We start from the raw sequence: 17,510 nt of genomic DNA, 5'->3' as shown, positions 1-17,510 counted from the left end.
AAAATGTACAAGATATTAACTCAAATTCATTTAAATTACAAATTTAAAAAGATTACGTTTAAAAAATATTCAGATTCACGGATTGTCTGATTGCCCGGCTAAGGAAGTCAAAATCCTTGATGGCATGAAATTCATTTAAATTACAAATTTGAAAAGATTAGGTTTAAAAATATTTAGATTCACGGATTGTCTGATTGCCTGGCTAAGGAAGTCAAAATCCTTGATGGCATGAAATTCATTTAAATTACAAATTTAAAAAGATTAGGTATAAAAATATTCAGCTTCACGGATTGTCGGATTGCCTGGCTAAGGGAGTTAAAATCCTTGATGGCATGAAATGCAGTCCGTAGTTTGCCCCAATTCCTCTTTACACTTGGAAGTCTAAGATTAAGCTTAGTTCTGGTATTATAATCATGTTGTTCTTGCTGTCTTATGAAGTTCATATCATGCTCAACAAGTCCATTTAAACACTTATACACATAAGTACATCTTCTCCGAAAAAGGCCTTTTTACTGGGCTGCCCCTTTCAGGGCTGCCCTCTTATAAATTCCGTTTTCGGTCGTCTGTGCAGAAAACGGTCCCCCAGGGGAGGGAAGACACGAGGGTCTGGTACCGAGAAACGATGTTCTCCCAAATGGTTTCATACGATTTTCCCTTGCACGGACCATTGCACGAATACTTTTTGTACCTCGTCCCCGCCCCCCCCCCCCCCCCAGAAACCCAGAAGGCGTTGCGAACCTGAAGAAGGCTATTTGCGTTGTTTGAAGCGATTCCATCATAGGAGTCACTGTATAAATTTTTTTTAGTGTTCGAGTTTAAGTCAGTTGATGATGTTGGCGCTGGGAAACTCAGAGAAATGCTGGCATTGCATACAAACCTACACGCCGTTCACGGAAGGTTCACACTAAAAGATGACTGTGAGCGTCAGGTTTGGAACGCCGGGGCCGTTTCGTGAACTCAAAGAGAATTATCGATCGATGTAGTACATGAGTAATTGATAAGCACAATTTATGAGCAAAGTATTTCACCAGTTGATAGATAGAAACTTTAGATAGAAACTTTATTAAAGTGTCAAAGCCGTCTAGCCAGGGAAAAAAGAATCCCTTACTAATTTGGGGACACCAAAAGACGACGCTATGCCTGAAGACTTGATTGTAAGTTGTCGTACCCAGTGAAGCGAACAACTCAGTTGCCGATGAATGTCAGATGAATCCTGATGTTACGAAATGGACGTCCATGAGCGAGGGACGTGACAACTTTGCCATCTATTTAATGCAACACACGCTACTTTGGAGGTCTAAATTTCGGATACTGAGGATAAAGAAGACACGGACAAAAATAGGAACTTTGACAAACTTTGAGAATTTCGCACACAAGTTGAAAGCTTCACCGGGATATCCCATCCGGGAGCTTCACAGAGACCTACTTGAGGAAAATAGGAGCTATTACTGACAAGGTTTGGTGACTGAGTAGAGCATACAAGTGAAGCCCAGGTCGAGGTTTCAGGGGGGTTTGCTTTTGTTTGTATCTGTATCTTGCTAAGCTTTTATCATTAAATTTGTACATGATCTTGTTATCATAATTCTGTGTTTTCGCCCTTTCGGCAACCACTGATATCAGATGTATCGATGTCAGCATTAGCGAGTTTCGAAAAACATGCCTTTGTAAATTTTCAGCTTGCCTGATGTTTCTTGATGTTTCTTGTACCATTTTATGGTGATGTAAACTGAAGTCACCGCAAAATGGGAACTTAAAAAAGAGTATAATCCATTTATCACGAAACATAATACACATGACTTACCCGACCATTATTTTCCTAAATGTGTTTTGAATACGAACAAATTAAACACAGTAAATGTGAGGGGCAAAACAGTATTAATATGAATGAACCATAGGGTTTTAACTAATATAAGGGTTAATTATTGTGCGTTGAGATAAATCGCTTGAAAAGAGAGAGTTCGCTTGCAGATGTAATCAGAGGTAAACAAGGGCACATTGTGCGTTACGTTCAGTCTTTTTAATATCCAAGGGCTGTGAATGGTGTTTCCATATTTGGCACAAAAACTTCGGAGGAGTTATAAAGCGGCATAGTTATCTGCCATGAAGAAACGTTAGTCGTGGGTGTCGTGAGACAAACAGCAAACTCGAGCAAATTTTTAACTCATATCGGTATCAGGTAAAAAAATATAATATCGATCTTTTCATCTATTTACATTTTTTAAAGTGCGTGCTGATGAAAGCAATGTGCGAGCGAGAAATCTTTAAACTTTTTTATGTCACAAAGTGCGAAGGATGTTATTCCTTTAAGATAGAGAAAAATACGAAGAATAAAATCTTAAAACTGAATATTTTTTTATCTTGTGGTAAATAATTCTGCGTTTTTATGTAGACTGTAGCCCGCAAATTAGGATCGGCTATTTAAAGTCTCAGTGCAGTCAGTGAGGCCCCTGGATCGGAATCAAAGGGTAGTTGGCTGTCTGTTTTAGTAAACTTTTCTGTTTCATACAATACAATATTTCTATCTAGAGTAAATTAACCCAGTGGTGAGTAGCTGACCTTGTCACATTTTATACTCGTAGAACGACAATAATTTTTGGAATTTTCGGTTACGTCAAATTAGTCACGTTATACTGTCACGCTATATTTTGGGAGACAGAGGGATTGGGGGAGGGTGCGTGAAAATAATGCAAATCGTTTCCTGCTTAGAATTAATGACTAACTTGTTTATTTTTATTCTTAATGGTGGAATTTAAAAGTTATTATACAGCCCCCACTTAAAAATGGTACTCATTTTTTTTGTTACGAAAGTCTTTCAAAAGGGTACAATGTTCTGGATGAGTTTATGTTTCAGTCTCACATGAGATTCTGTCTCACGCAAGGTTTTATAGTAGCCTGAGTGTGTATAGCCGCCCCCTCCCCTCAGAAAAAATAGCTCCTTGGCAGCCCAGTTAAAAATCGTCTTTCGGCGATTCTTGTTTCTAATGGAACCCAATTAAGAGTGGCAAGCGCATGCGTAGCAGATGAATAAAGAGGTCTGTCTAAAATTATTTTAGCAGCCCTATTCTGCAAGACTTGCAAACTGGTCATTAAGGTTACATTATGCTTGTCTCCCCAAACAAGGTCTGCATAATCAAATAAAGGTATGACAAGACTATTATAAAAAAGATGGTGTGCACTAAAAGGTAATAAATGTTTAATGCGATTAAGGAGACCAAGCCTTTGATTAATTTTGCCAGCAATGTACTAAACAGGATTTGTCCATGTAAAATCAGATGATATAAAAATTCCAAGGTATTTGAAGCTGTTGACATTGTTTACAATGTTGTCGAAGATTGATACTGTTAGATCCACTTTGCTTTCCAATTTCCTATTACTACCTACAAGCATACGTTTCGTTTTCTCGATATTCAAAGTTAGCTTGTGATCGTTTAGCCATTTCGCCACGGCCAAGAAGTCGCGATTTTATCGTTTGACTGATTACAGTTTTTATAGCAACACACAAGTATGAGAAACTGTAATCAGTGCACTATTTTCAGTCCTTTCACAACCCTATTCAGACCGGGGGCCATTTGAGAGTCCCCCTAACTAAAAAGTTGATTAACTTTAAAACGCAGGGGGGGGGGGGGGGGGAGCTACTTCCCATCCATTCTCTTCAATGAAATCCAAACGATGTTCTTACTACGTGCAAAGCGATCAGCAATGGTCTTGCCAGCGGATATGTGTACTGATCATGCGCATTACGTCAAAAACCCTAGACTAACGAAAAAACAAAAAAATGACGGCCCAAGGCGGGACTGTTTCTCACTATTACATTTTGGTATTTCGCAAATTTTTTGGTTTTATCCAACATATAGCTGCGTATGGCTGATAAGAACCGCCGAAGAGTTGAGCTGTCGAGCAGTGTTTTGCTGCAAACCTTAGGAAAGTTAAAGTCGCTTCAAGGTACAGACCTTTCAGTAGTAGTTGTGATTTGTTTATTAGGATGGTTTTGAATTTTAACTGTGAATTAAGGGTGTTGACTGATCGTAATAAATGAAATGAAACGTGATGAAGTGTGACTATATGTTTATTCAGGTATGATATGCACAGCTGTAAGCTCAAATTTATAAGGCTCTCTTGAATATACTTACTTCCGATAAATTTGACACTTTCTCCAATAATTTTTATCAGCATTATAGCTTGTATAATCTTTTGATGTCCTCGCTCGGCAAAAACGATGGAAACTATAAATCGATCGAGCGTGTTGTTGTTGGTTAAGATCTAACACCGTTGCGGTTTAGTTTCCCTCGCGATTTCAGTACCAAAAGACAAATATAATATACGATAAAAACAAAGATGCATGATATTATTTTTTCAATTTTTTAATCATTTCCTCTGCCGGTTCTCTTTTTGCATCAAAATATTTACTGTGGGAACCAATTACCCGCTGACCACCCAGCAGGGTGACCGCCTTGCTTTTTCCCTAAAAAATAGATTTTTTTTCAATTTTTACGGGTTGAATTATTGTAATGAAGTTAAATTTATCTAACACGGTTAACAACGAGGAGCGAGGGCGTAGTCAGCGGTCAGTCGTTTGGCTCAAGCGCAGTCAGCCTTGCTTGCATCATCTCCATGTGCTCAGTACAACGTTTTCCTGGCGGCCACTCTCTTCGTTAAGCCTTTGGATCATTCTTTTACCGTCTGATTCTCGCTGTTTTGTTGGTCGGTCAAGCCGTTTCTCTCTTCGCTGTCTTCAGCTACGCTTGGCTTTTCTGCAGTCGTTGTTTCCTCGTCATTTGGGCCGACAATCTTGGCGGGAGGTTTTTTGCTTGGGTGTTTCGTTTGCAGCTTCATGGTTCGAAAGTTAGACAGCAGCTTGGCGGAGGTATTTTCGCGAGACGGAGCGACTGTGGCTTTGCATTCACTTGCTTAGCGGTCAACCGGTTCACAACCGTAGCGGTCAAGCGGTCCACGAGCTTAGCGGGTCAAGCGGTTCACGAGCTTAGCAGTTGAGCGGTCCACAAGCTTAGCGGTCAAGCTGTTCACGAGCTTAGCGGAAACGGTCCACGAGCTTAAGTTTAGCCGGCATTCAGTGGTCAATTCCATAAGGCTCCGGGCACGTGGTAGCTTTGCACACAGCTAGGATCTCCGAGTTCGTCGTTGAGCGTTTGTGTAGCGGTCGTTTTAGAATAGCAGTCTCCACCGGTCAATGGTCAAACTCACAACTCACGTGGGACGCTGTTGCTTTGTCACAGCCAGGAGTATCAAATTGAGCGGTTTTTGTGGCGGTTGCGTTAGCGTGAAGCGTTCGGAAGCGGTTGTTTTAGCGTCCCCCCCCCCCCCCACCCCCCACCCTTCCCTCTATGTCTCCTACCACTGATTCATCATGCTTCAGTATGACGGGTGCCTGGAAAGGGGGGCCATGGTTTGCCAGCCATAGGGGCGTAACTCAGTCTAGGGGCTGGCTGTGCCAAAAGTGGAAGCCCCTAGACATCCCGGGCACCCACCTCCACTAATCGACGCAGTTGTTAAATGAAGTTAAATTTATTTAACACAGTTAACAACGAGGAGCGAGGGCGTGGTCAGCGGTCTTGGCTCTAGCGCAGTCAGCCTTGCTGAATCACCTACATGTGCTCAGTACAACATTTTTCTGGCGGCCACTATCTTCGTTTAGCCTTTGGATCATTCTTTTACCCCCAGCCCTCCCCCCTTTATTCTTCCACTGACAAATCAGTGTGACATGTGCCTGGTTCCATTGGCGTGGGGGCTCATGGCTGGAGGGCGCGAGGTTTGCCAGCCATGGGGACGTAACTCTGTCTAGGGGCTGGCTGTGCCAAAAGTGGAAGCCCCTGGACACCCCGGGCACCAACCTCCACTAAGCGACGCAGTTGTTGATTACACTTAATTCAGCATTATTAGTCTCGCTTGAGTAAGCAGAAGAATTAGCTACTTCTTCAACGTTTGGTGGTAGGACCATTTCCCTTTTAATACGCAAACTACCGTGTACGTGCCGCAACAGCTTCTCACGCGCTCCGGTCACGCACCGGGCTCCAGGGCTTCAGGTCTGAAATAGGGCATAAAATTTTTGATCGGGTCTGAAATAGGGTGGGGAAAATCACAGAGTTTGGTCTGAAATAGGGTAAGGCTTTCAGGAAGCGTGCAGCACACCCCCACCCAAATTTTCTGGAAGTTCCCCCCCCCCCCCAGAATTTTTGGTCGTTTTTTGGGTCACAAAAGGCAGGTCATTGTGCCAGGCGTTCCTTGTGGACACCGTGGAAACTGGAACTAAGAATCGTTGCGTGATCGAAGCCACGCATGTTTAAGAAAGATTAAATTTAGAGCTTTTCGGAAACGTGTCGGTCCACGAATTCTATCGCTTGAAAGCGTTGATTACTTTGGAGCAAGTAAACACTACTGAGTGGTCGAAAAAAAAGGATAAAATCTTGCTTTGCAAAATTGCGATGGTCGGGCGTTGTAAACTTTCACTGTATGCAAATGAGTCTTGTGATGAGCATGCGATTTCTTTTTGGCAATGATTGAAATGACGTGCCATGTACATCACTTGTCGATATCTGGCAATGATTTAAATTCCCTGGAATCGAGGCCCTTGAACTTGCTGAATTTTCGTGTATTTATACACGCGTACAGCCTGCTACCGGAGAGGTATTTTTGGTCGTTGCTAACACGCGTGCTAAATCAATTCAGAAACAAATAAAAAGTATCGAAGTCGATAAAGCAGGAAGTAAAAAACCTTTAGCGAGTAAATCATGGTTCTTGTAGAATTAATCGTTTCCTCATTTCTCGATCTAATCTCCAAGCAGGCGAGACGGAATGCCGCTGTAAGCGTGTTCTTATTTTATCAAAGTTACAGTTGCAACTGTTTATAAAATCCAGGTTTTTCAGTGATCAGTTTCACATAAGTTTAACATGACCAAATGGCACATGCTGTGTTAAATTTTCAGCAGTGTGCATTTCTCTCGAATTTCATTTTTTTCGCTGATTTGTTGCTTTCTAAGTTTCCTTTTATACTTGGATTAACTTTTCTGTTAAAAATACCTCGAACTTTACGTCGAGTTTTAAATAAAATGGAATAAATTTAAATAATTCAAAATGGCGGATGCTTCCTGTTTCTTTTTCGTAATAAATAACGTCATCATGACATCACTGCTATTGTTAAGGATCATTTATGTGTTAGCCAACTTCTTTGATGTTATCGGAGACCTTACTATTTAAGTATGTTTCCCTTTACGTCTTCTTGGAGGTAATTTGGATTCTGTCAATAAATTCAACAATATGACGTCATGGTGACTTCAGATTACGTCATTGTGTCAATCAAGTTATGCCCAGAAGTTGGAAATGATGAGTTCATTATTGTGTGTAATTTTGGTGGCCGTGGGATGAGCGATTTAAAAGTTATGGAGGGGCGGGGCCTCCGAGCCCTACCCAGTCACAGGAAGCAAAAAAAGCTCGGTCTGAATTGGGTTAATACAGAGGCTTGGTGCGCCTCGGAAACAGCTCAAATTATATTTTATAAACTCGATTTTTTAACTTACGATCAGTGATGAGACATCCTGGTTGGATAGTACCACCATTTGGGTAAAAGTCGATGTGTCCACTCCTTTGAATTGTTCCGGCAACGCCTGCATTGGTGTGAATCACGTCAACATAGCTAGCATCGCTTTTGTCAAGTCGAAGGTCCAAACTCACGTGTGTAAAATAAAGGCCAGCGGGATCCAAACCTGTAAAAAATATTGAATATGCAGACAAACAAAGAGTGAGAATAAGAGAGAAGTGGTCCTGGTAGTGGTAATGGTAGACGTAGTGGTAGCGGCTGTGGCAATGGTGGTGGTAATGGTAGTGGTAAAAACAGTGGTAGTGGTGGTGGTGGTGGCAATGATAGTGGTAGTGTTAGCAGTAGCAGCAGCGAAAAAAGTACTAGGTGATTAGGAGTTGTAACACAGGGAGCTAAATTTTCATATATAGATAATCACCTTAATGTTGATGGAGATAAACTAACTGATGCATTATAAACCGACAAATAGATTAAAGTAGTTTAGTAAAATTTGCTTTGAAGTAAGTCCTTACCAGTAATACGACCCAGTCTCATTCCACGAGCACTCAAATAGCTTCCAGCATATCCTGCCACTTGAGCGCCAAGACTGAACCCCACAATGTAAAAACGATCGATCGAATTAGCCGAGCCAGAGCTAGTAGATATCAGGAACCTTATAAGCTCCGCTGTCTGAGCACCCACAAGCCGTGTGTTCCCGGCTGCCTGGCCGTATCTCAAGAGCGGTCCTTTAGCCCCTTTAGACCAGTCCACCAAAATCACATTGCAGTCTTCGCGTCGTAGCAGTGCATTTTTCAGTTCCGTGGCCCAGGTGTTGATGTTTTCTGTGTAACAATATGATTCAGTCACTGCCTCAGTGTAAGACTGAAGCTTATATAACTATTGCTGTTACTAACACGACGTCACCAAATCTCAAACTAAATAACTATCGATCCTACTGAGTCTTAAGTTTCATGAAGTATTAGAGCAGCTAAAAACTAATATCTATACAACTTTTAACTTCCTAAAAAACCTTACCAACCTACTCCCACTCATTCAGCAAATTTGAAACCAAAAACCCAACATACAGAAGACCAACTTTTCAGATGTTCATTGCTCCCGCAAATTTTTCTACTTTCCTACCGGGTTTGACGGAAACGTTTTGTTAATGGTAAACAACCTATCAATAGCTGAAAAATCTAGGGCGCTTTCCATTCAATAAAAATTCCGGTTTGAAATTTCGGAAATTTCACGCGCCCAATGGAACGGTACATTCTGATTGCACAGACCCGACTCAAGCCACCGCGCGTTTGGTTATTGCTCTTGTAAGCAGGATACAAAAGAACAGTGCTGAGGACAACAATGTTGTCAAATGGAAAGGAAAATTTCTGTCCAACCGACCGAAATGACCAGGCTGGTCAAAGTGGACCACCGACAGAAGGTGGTCTCAAATATTCCGGTCGGATCGAACCGAAATGGTCCGTCCAATTGATTTCTAACCGAAATTTCAGGAATTGGGGATGAATGAAAAGGGCCCCTAATAAGCTGTGACTAAGTTCTTCAGGCTTTATTCTAAAGGCTCCTGCCCTTACCTGTAAACCCGTGAATCACAAAAATTGTCCGCCTTGAAATCTTGAAATGAGAGGTAGTGAGCTTATATTGATGGTGATCATCAATGAGCTTAGCTGAATTCCTGTTTGCTCTTGTAAAGAGATTGAATCGTATTCCAATCCGGGATGGACTCTGCGGTAGATTTACCAGACCGTTTGGATGACGTTTAAAACAGCCATAGACTGGATAACAGACTTCCTTCTTTGGTAGAAATAGCCATGCTAAAAAAAAATGTAAAAGACTTACGTAACCGTTTACACATAAAAAGATGACTGAGTCTACAAATAATGACCTATCCGAATAGGGGCTACGGGTACAAATGTGGCATTTGAACACTCTCTTTGTTCCCCCTCTGGGGATTTTAGCCACAGATTTTGCCACAAACTGCGGTTTTGTTATCCCTAGAAAGGCATATTTTATTAAATTTGAACTATTTTTCATTCTCGAGGGTCAGAAATTTGACCAAACAATGCAAAAAAAAAAAAACATTAACATGTTACAACCATGCCTGTACCCTTCCCGCTCTCCTTCCAAACAATAATATCTACATTACATTCACACTAACAGATGACTGAATCTTCACATGCAAATAATTAATGACGTATCATTCCGAAGGGCTTCAATATTCGGCAAACTTCTATCAAAACGAAGTTCTGGATACAAAGAAATATTTTCTTTACCCCACTAATAGTAAAATATATGGAAAAGAACTTCGATATAAGTAAAAGAAACCTCGTTATAGCGAACACATATTGCCAGTCCCTTGGCTTAACGTTGAATTTAGGTTCCACTCTAAGACATATGGTACACTCTACACACTAAATAAAATGGCCGTTTTTTATACTAGAGGACGGATAACGCGTCTATGGCCGTTTTTATACAAAGGGCGCATTATCCGTCTGGACGAACTTGGGCAAACATTTGTAGTTCGTATGGATATGCGTCTCAAGTATAAAGACGGGCACCGGACGCATTATGCGTCTTGACGAACTTTCCTTTGAAATACGTCTTGAACGACGCACTACGGAAGGTAGTTCGTCTGGATGCATAATGAGTCTTGTGCCCGTCTTTATACTAGACAAGCATAACTAGACGAACTACAAAATGTTTGCCCAAGTTCATCCAGACGGATGATGCGTCCTTAGTATAAAAACGGCCGATGAGTCTGAGCTTACTGACACCAGTCGCATCTTTTTATATATATATACTTTGTTTCGTTTTGTAGTGTTTCTTTCGTTTTTAATCTTGAGTTAATTTCGTGGTCTCGTTGTGAAATAAGTTCAAAGCACAATGATTAAGGGGGCAGTCTGGTTAAAAGCTGATTATTTTTCGTTTATTTCCACCCTTTCTCTTTAATATCTAGCCAAGATTTCATTCAATCAAAGAGTAAGTCAATTAAATTACAGCCCTTAGTTCAATAATTATTTATGACTTTTTGGATGATTTTTCGAATGTGTTTAATTTGTAAAATTTAGCGGGGGGTGGGGGGGGGGGGGGGCAGGGGAGATGTTTGAAATTTAGAGAAAGAGGGAAAATTTTGGATTTGGGGGTTGTTAAAAATCGAAATACTATTTCGATTTTTAACAACCCCCAAATCAATAATTAGTAGACAATTACCAGAAAGTCCGTTACCACAACAAGGTGCCCCTGATCCCACTGGCGGACTAACTGGTTTATGTGTATACATATTCCGGACCCTCATATACTTCCTTCCCAAATCAACATCATTTCATCCAAATTTTAACCAAACTCCCCCCCCCCTCCCCCCCTTAAGGTCAGTGCTAGACCCCATTGTCTTCTGGGCAAGCAGGGTTATGGGCTCCTGGGGAAAGTCATTTATAAGTACTCCACGACGTTGGGGAGGGGAGGGTTAGGTTTTTACTCTGGTTTTAGAAAGTTTTAATTGAGTATACCTTGTGGCATTATTGTTATAATTATCATAATCTTTCTACAGCCAGATGTTAAAAGCGTTTTTTGTTAGTTAGTTTGTTAGTTTGTTTTTTTAAATGCGGAGACCCCGAGAACGCTAAAGACCGTAGAGCAACTTAGAACAAAAAACGAAGAACGAAGAAAGAAGTCTTTGCAGGGAGCTTTAGCAACGACTACGGCGAATGCATTGAGAACGGCAAAAAAGCAATAGGTTTAGACTGGAAGAACAACAACTCTGCACGTGCATCACGCTTTTTTGTACATTTCTTTGCCGTTGTTGCATGACTACAACGTAAAACTTCCTTAATTTCACGTTTGCGAAGGACACGTGAACTTGGGAAAATGATTTACGTTTTCTTTTTCTAACCTTAGGAACAGGCTTTTAGAATTCTATTCCAGAAAAATTCGCCAACATTTGACAAATTGAACGAAATGGAATAAGAGTGAGGAAGTTCTGTTCAAGTGAAGCAGCGCGAATTCCCTTTTGGTGTCACGTTTTTGCTACCGTCACTGTCGTTGATGCTAAAGCTCTTCAGTAGAGAAATCGAAGACACCCCACGAAAGTCACGTCGCTGCGATGATCGCTTTCTTAATTGATTCCGGAACAAATGGCGGAGCTCTTAGTTTTGACTTGGAGAAGGGAAGGGGAACAGCGATTTGTTTTTCTTTTCTTTTTAATTTTCGATAGCGTCTTTTTTTTTTTCAAGCGCCACTTGGCACCGAGATGAGGGGAAGTTGTCAGAGCAATTTTAGAATTTCACTCGTCAAATGACAAATTAACACCAAAATTGCTACCGTCACTGTCGTTGATGCTAAAGCTCTTCAGTAGAGAAATCGAAGACACCCCACGAAAGTCACGTCGCTGCGATGATCGCTTTCTTAATTGATTCCGGAACAAATGGCGGAGCTCTTAGTTTTGACTTGGAGAAGGGAAGGGGAACAGCGATTTGTTTTTCTTTTCTTTTTAATTTTCGATAGCGTCTTTTTTTTTTTTCAAGCGCCACTTGGCACCGAGATGAGGGGAAGTTGTCAGAGCAATTTTAGAATTTCACTCGTCAAATGACAAATTAACACCAAAATTCAGCAAAACATTACACAGCTGACAAAAATCTTCAGTTGTAGAGACACAAACCCTCGTTAGTAACAGTGACCTAACGTTCACAATGATGGCATGGAGGTAAACTCTGTTCAATTTCGTACTCATGCCTTCTATTTACAAGTTACGGTACTTTTAAAGCTGATGCCGTTATAAAAGATTCAGTGTCCTTACCTCTTGTAAATACAAGCAACGTTGGCAAAATATAAAAAAAATCTCTTGCTGAACATTTTGAGGAAGTGTTTTGAAACGTTTGATTATTGTTCTCCAGCAATCTTAAGTAATGCCTCAGCGCTTCAGTTCCCAAGCATCTGAAGCCGTCGCCAAGACTCCAAAGACTTTCGAACCGACATGTTCATGTGGTACGTGACAGGGGTATCTACTTCTGAACTTTGTTTATGCGCCTACTGTAACTGACCTAATAAAGGCTCGCTTTCAAATAAGAGCCTAATACACGTTCCCTCTACGCTGTTAAAATAGTGCTGGACGCCCCTGGTCTAATAAACGCCCTTTATGACAATTACTCCAAAATACTAGGAATCAGCAAAAACGAGTAAACTCATTCTATTCATTCAGTTTCTTGTTTGATTAACAAAGCCTCTCGTATTTCATCTTGTTCAATGACAAGTTCAAAGTAACGGGATAGACTTACCATGGCAACACAATAAGGGACCGGTCATTATTTATCGCCCGGGGGGGAGGATTTGGGGCTAAACAAGGTGAAATTTAGCCGATCCCCCCTTTGAAATGTTACTTCACTGAAGTGATCCCCCTAATAACTTTTGATGACTCCCTCGATCCCCCCCCCCCCCCCACGTGTCTTCATTTTCAAAGCAAATTTGAGTGGTCCCCCCTCTGAATTCTTCAAAAGTTTTCAGCGATCCTCCCTTTTGGGTTCTCAGTTACGACTGATCCCCCTTTTGTTCTCCCAAAAATCAAGTGATCCCCGCTAAACTCCCCCCTCCAGGCGATAAATAGTGACCGATCCCTAACCCTTAGTGAGGATTCTGGCATGAGATGTTGGGATTTGAAAGAGCGATATGGATCTCTAGACGGACTAGACGTACTCAATATTGATGGAGTGGATGTTTCGCTATTTTAAAATTCTCTTACTTAATTTTTCGCCGAAAACATATCAGTTTTGTTGAGCTTGTTACAGTTATGAGAATAACGTCTCCTTCTTTGAACGCCTTCTATGCCCAGGCCCCTACGTTTATTAGGTCATTTACAGTGAGCTGTGATTCGAACTTTAAATTTCGATTCCGTTTTTCCAGATTTCAATATACTATTTAGACCCATTTTAGTAGTCAAAAAGACAAAATGCTTGGAGAGAGCAAGAATTTTCTCCGCTAATAATGACAAAATAATTATGAATATCACTGTTCTAATTAATAATGGATCAATCAGATCCGTGCGTGCCTATCCCCCTGGATACTTGTAGGACTTTCGTCACTTTTTCTTCGAAAAGCTGCAAATACACCACCCTACTGGGGACGAAACAAGGTTGATAATGATAGTCCGATAGCATCTTGGTTTGGTTTCATAAGGACGTTGTTCGTTTTCGTTTTCGTTAGGGACCTTCTATGACTTCTTCTACGCTTCCAGTCTTATGTTTGCGAAGTCTTCGTTTTCGAATCAACCCATCAAAACCTTCTGCATGTCTATTTTATGATTTTAGTTTAATTAATCGACAGATGACTTAAAAAGGCGAAGACGATTATTAGAAATTAAAATTGACAAGAAATAATTAACGTAAGTGAAATTAGAGTATATCATTTGATTACCTATAAATTCTTGGCTGACAAACTACAATCGATCGCTGGAGCGTGAATTTTTGACGTGTTTATAAGTCTTTATACGACACGCACTAAACGTTTAAAGCATGTTGGCCAAGGTTCATAATTTTCTTGAATTTTAGATAGAATTCCAATTAGAATCCTTCTTTAGCATTAGGCTCTTTCGTGTGTTAATGGCAATTATATAATCTTTTAATGGCCTGTCATCTTTGTACGTAGAACATCTCTAGAATGGACCGCGGCTGAGAAGTTGCCATCAATATAGCAATTTATAATTTTGACTTGAATAGTAAAATAACAAATTAAGGCTAAAATTAAGCGCCATTATAAGGAGTAATTTGTTATCAGTTTTTTTTCCTTTTTCTTCTCCTCTTGCCAACACAGCTAACAAAAATGCAGACCGCCGAGGGTTGTAGACTGCGAAGAGCCCCTGCCAGTTACAGAGTGACCTATCGTTCACATTTGTGGTGATATAAATTAAAGTTTCCTGAGAATTGAAATAAACTGAGCTGATTGGATGCCGTTTAAAAACGAAAAACCCAGCGACCTTACCTTCTGTAAATACAAGCAAAGTTGGCAAAATAAAAATGAATCCCTTGATAGACATTTTGTCGATCCTTGCTTCCCTTGAACCCTTTGATTATCTCTCCTTTGGAACCTTAAGTTATCCGTAAGTAATGCTTCAGCACTTCCAACCAGTTCCCAAGTAACTGAAGCGGTAATGAAACTTTAGCTGAGCCAATTTACAGCGCCTTAGTTCCCAAGCGTCTGAAGCGGATAAAACTTTCGTTTAAAGAAATGATCAAATAAGGACAAATGACCCCAAACTAGCCCGAAGGCATTTTATCATATCACTTTGAATCGATTCGACAGAGAGCGAGAGTCTTTCAGTCGGAGACGATCTAGGGATGTTTCGAGTTGCGGAAACTGTTCTAGGTTCAGTTATGTGATGTGGGCCTTGTTCAATGCCTTTGTTAAATAAAAACAAAAAAACCACCAGCAAAGCCAATGGAATTTAACAAAATCTGGTTTTATCAACAAAGCTGAAAAAGTAACTTTCATTTTTCCACCATAAAAAGATTCGAAAGCTGACTGGAGTTTTGATCGTTAGCTCCCGTAGGGCAAGCAAAATAAAGAAGATTTTGGAATCGATTCAGAGCGAATCTTTCAGTCGGAGACGATTTGGTAAATCAACGGCCTATATTGGTTTGTTCAGTTAGGTGAACAGTACTGTGTTCGAAGAGTATCACCTATAAAATATAATTATTTTGAGTCTTGTCTTGTTTTATTTGATTTTAATATTTTCCTTTAATTAAAAAGAAAACTATTTTTGGTTTTTAGTGTTTCATTTTGATTTTCTAACTAATGTTTGATATTCAGAACTTGACGTGTTTGTTTTCTCAAATGCATTTTTGACTTCCAAAATTTGCCCGTTTGATTCTTTCAGTAAATGTTTAATTTTCAAAATGAGATCATTTGATTTCTCTAATAATGCTTTTGCTTTCCAAAATTTGTGGCTTTTGATTTCTCAAATGACACTTTTGATTTCCGATATTTGTCACGTTTGATTTCTCAAATGGCGTTTTTGATTTCCAAAATGAGACAGGTACGGATCTTATCCACGTGACAGTTTCTAAGAAAGGCAAGCCCTACTCAAGGCTGGAGGGTGGGGGGGGGGGGGGGGGGCACTCAGTCAACGGTTAATTCGCAATGAGGGTTTTTAAAATGATTTTTGAGCTTTAGTCTAACATATAACAGGCATTACTGCCATAGGGCGAAAAAAAACTGGTCCAAATAACTCAAAGAAATGGTTAACATCAGAAAATAAAGCGACCTAGTAACCCCGGGGGGTAACTCCCCTATGAAAGTGACGGGGTTGCTTGTCGTACCATTTAGGGGTTTAAATTTGTGGATTGGTACCGCTTAGAGTGCTAAGACCTAAAATGACTGTTGCCAGAGTTGTCTTAGTACCTTTTAGGGGCCTGCGGTAAATACCCCAGTGTTATTGTTCTGAAAAACGTACTTGTGTGAGTTATACCATTAGTTGCCATTGAACTATAAAACAAGACAACCTTGAGGGGTGTTCTCGAAATTTTCCGACGAGCACCCCCGTCACTTTTATACGGGAGTACCCCCCGGGCCTAGTCAATGAAGCCGGCTGAAATCGGATCCGTAGCTCTGTATTAGATCGCACTTTGCTGAAAGATGACATAACATTTTTGACTGTGTAATACAGAGGACTCCCGATAACTCGAACCTTCAAGGGAAATCGAAAAAAGTTCGAGTTATCGGGAGTTCAAGTTATCGGGAGCTCGAAGAAAATAGCCGAGAGTAAGGTAAAAAACAGTTTTTACTGCACCGTAAAGATTTAATCTGATTTAATTGTAGAAATGTCAAGTGCAAATTAAAAGATACTTCTAGATTATAAATCAGAACGTAACGTAACAAAACATAGCCTAAATAGAGCATGCGTTTTACTGTTTGAGAAGTAAAGTTGCTTCACGTTAGCCTGTGACAATCAACATCAACCTCCACTAGTAAACTATGCGCCTACAATACGTCAATAGGAAATCCAAAATTCAATGTTTCGGACGCCAGTGGACGGCTTTTTCCCGACTTTTTAAGGGCTCAAAACATTGTTCGAGTTATCGAGGGTAAAATTATATAGATTATACTACTACATGAGAAATTTCTGCAATTTGATGGGCTTAGAGCGGTGGTATTTCAGATTAATTTGAAATGCCTACATGTGAAAATTACAAACCTTGTGTGGGTAGTAGTATAAACAAATAATAGCATGATTTGCACGTGATATTTGGCATAAATATCCCTCGTGATATTTCAAAATTGTCGCAAATTTCACTCGCCTAACGGCTCGTGAAATTTCTTATAACAATTTCGAAATATCACTCGATCGTGGTATTTATGCCAAATATTCCTACGAATCATGCTCTTACCTATACAAATGACCTGAGGGGAAACGAAAACTGGTTCGAGTAAGCGGGAGTTCGAGTTATCTAGGGTTCGAGTTACCGAGGGTAAAATTACAGTGAATGAATGACAGAAATCCAGGGGAAATCGATTTTGGTTCGAGTTAGCGGGGGTTCGAGTTATCGGGAGTCGTCAATGTACTCCAAAACCGAAATTGCTAAAGAGGAAATCGAGTTTGTATGTGCTTCTCGCAAGCCTGTAGCAAAATTTCTAAGCTGAAAAGCACACCGACATTAGCACAAATCGGAAATTGTTTTAGTTTGTTATGTTTTGGTTGTGCGGCCATGTGGGTACCATGATTGATAGTACCTGTAACCTGTAGTAGCGTAATAAGAGTGCCTTTGCACTTGAAGAAAAAAAAATAAAAAACTGAGCATCCTTTGCCTCTAAATTTAACCAAGTGAGCTTTTTATGAACAGCTATGACGCCCTGCTATCCGTACATTTATTAGCCTCTCCGCAGACGTCCTTTGGGGTTCGTTTGTCACGCATTCATTTAATGAATGCGTGACAAACGAACCCCAAAGGACGTCTGCGGGGAGGCTATACATTTATTAGTA

The 17,510-nt window shown here is 40.4% G+C and overlaps 1 protein-coding gene and 1 pseudogene across 2 annotated transcripts in view; both read right to left on the bottom strand.

Annotated features, from left to right (window-relative positions):
• LOC140946066 (inactive pancreatic lipase-related protein 1-like) overlaps positions 1 to 17,510 on the bottom strand; it is a 48,563-nt gene that overhangs the window by 1,795 nt on the left and 29,258 nt on the right. Inside the window, exons 1-4 of one of the 2 annotated variants that reach the window (XM_073395136.1) lie at positions 14,513 to 14,617; positions 9,121 to 9,360; positions 8,065 to 8,373; positions 7,533 to 7,718 (exon numbers count right to left, since the gene is read on the bottom strand). In XM_073395136.1, coding sequence (XP_073251237.1) covers positions 7,533 to 7,718; positions 8,065 to 8,373; positions 9,121 to 9,360; positions 14,513 to 14,567 — 790 coding nt within the window. In that variant the 5' untranslated portion in view covers positions 14,568 to 14,617. Of the gene's footprint in view, positions 1 to 7,532; positions 7,719 to 8,064; positions 8,374 to 9,120; positions 9,361 to 14,512; positions 14,618 to 17,510 lie in introns of those variants that run through there. The other variant, XM_073395135.1, reaches the window with a different exon arrangement.
• On the bottom strand, positions 240 to 3,599 carry LOC140946535 (uncharacterized; annotated as a pseudogene).

The sequence above is a fragment of the Porites lutea genome, chromosome 8, assembly GCF_958299795.1.
Source record: "Porites lutea chromosome 8, jaPorLute2.1, whole genome shotgun sequence".
In the NCBI taxonomy this organism is placed as follows: domain Eukaryota; kingdom Metazoa; phylum Cnidaria; class Anthozoa; order Scleractinia; family Poritidae; genus Porites; species Porites lutea.
The sequence above is the reverse complement of the archived record's forward strand: the minus strand, read 5'-3'. Positions and strand labels throughout refer to the sequence as shown.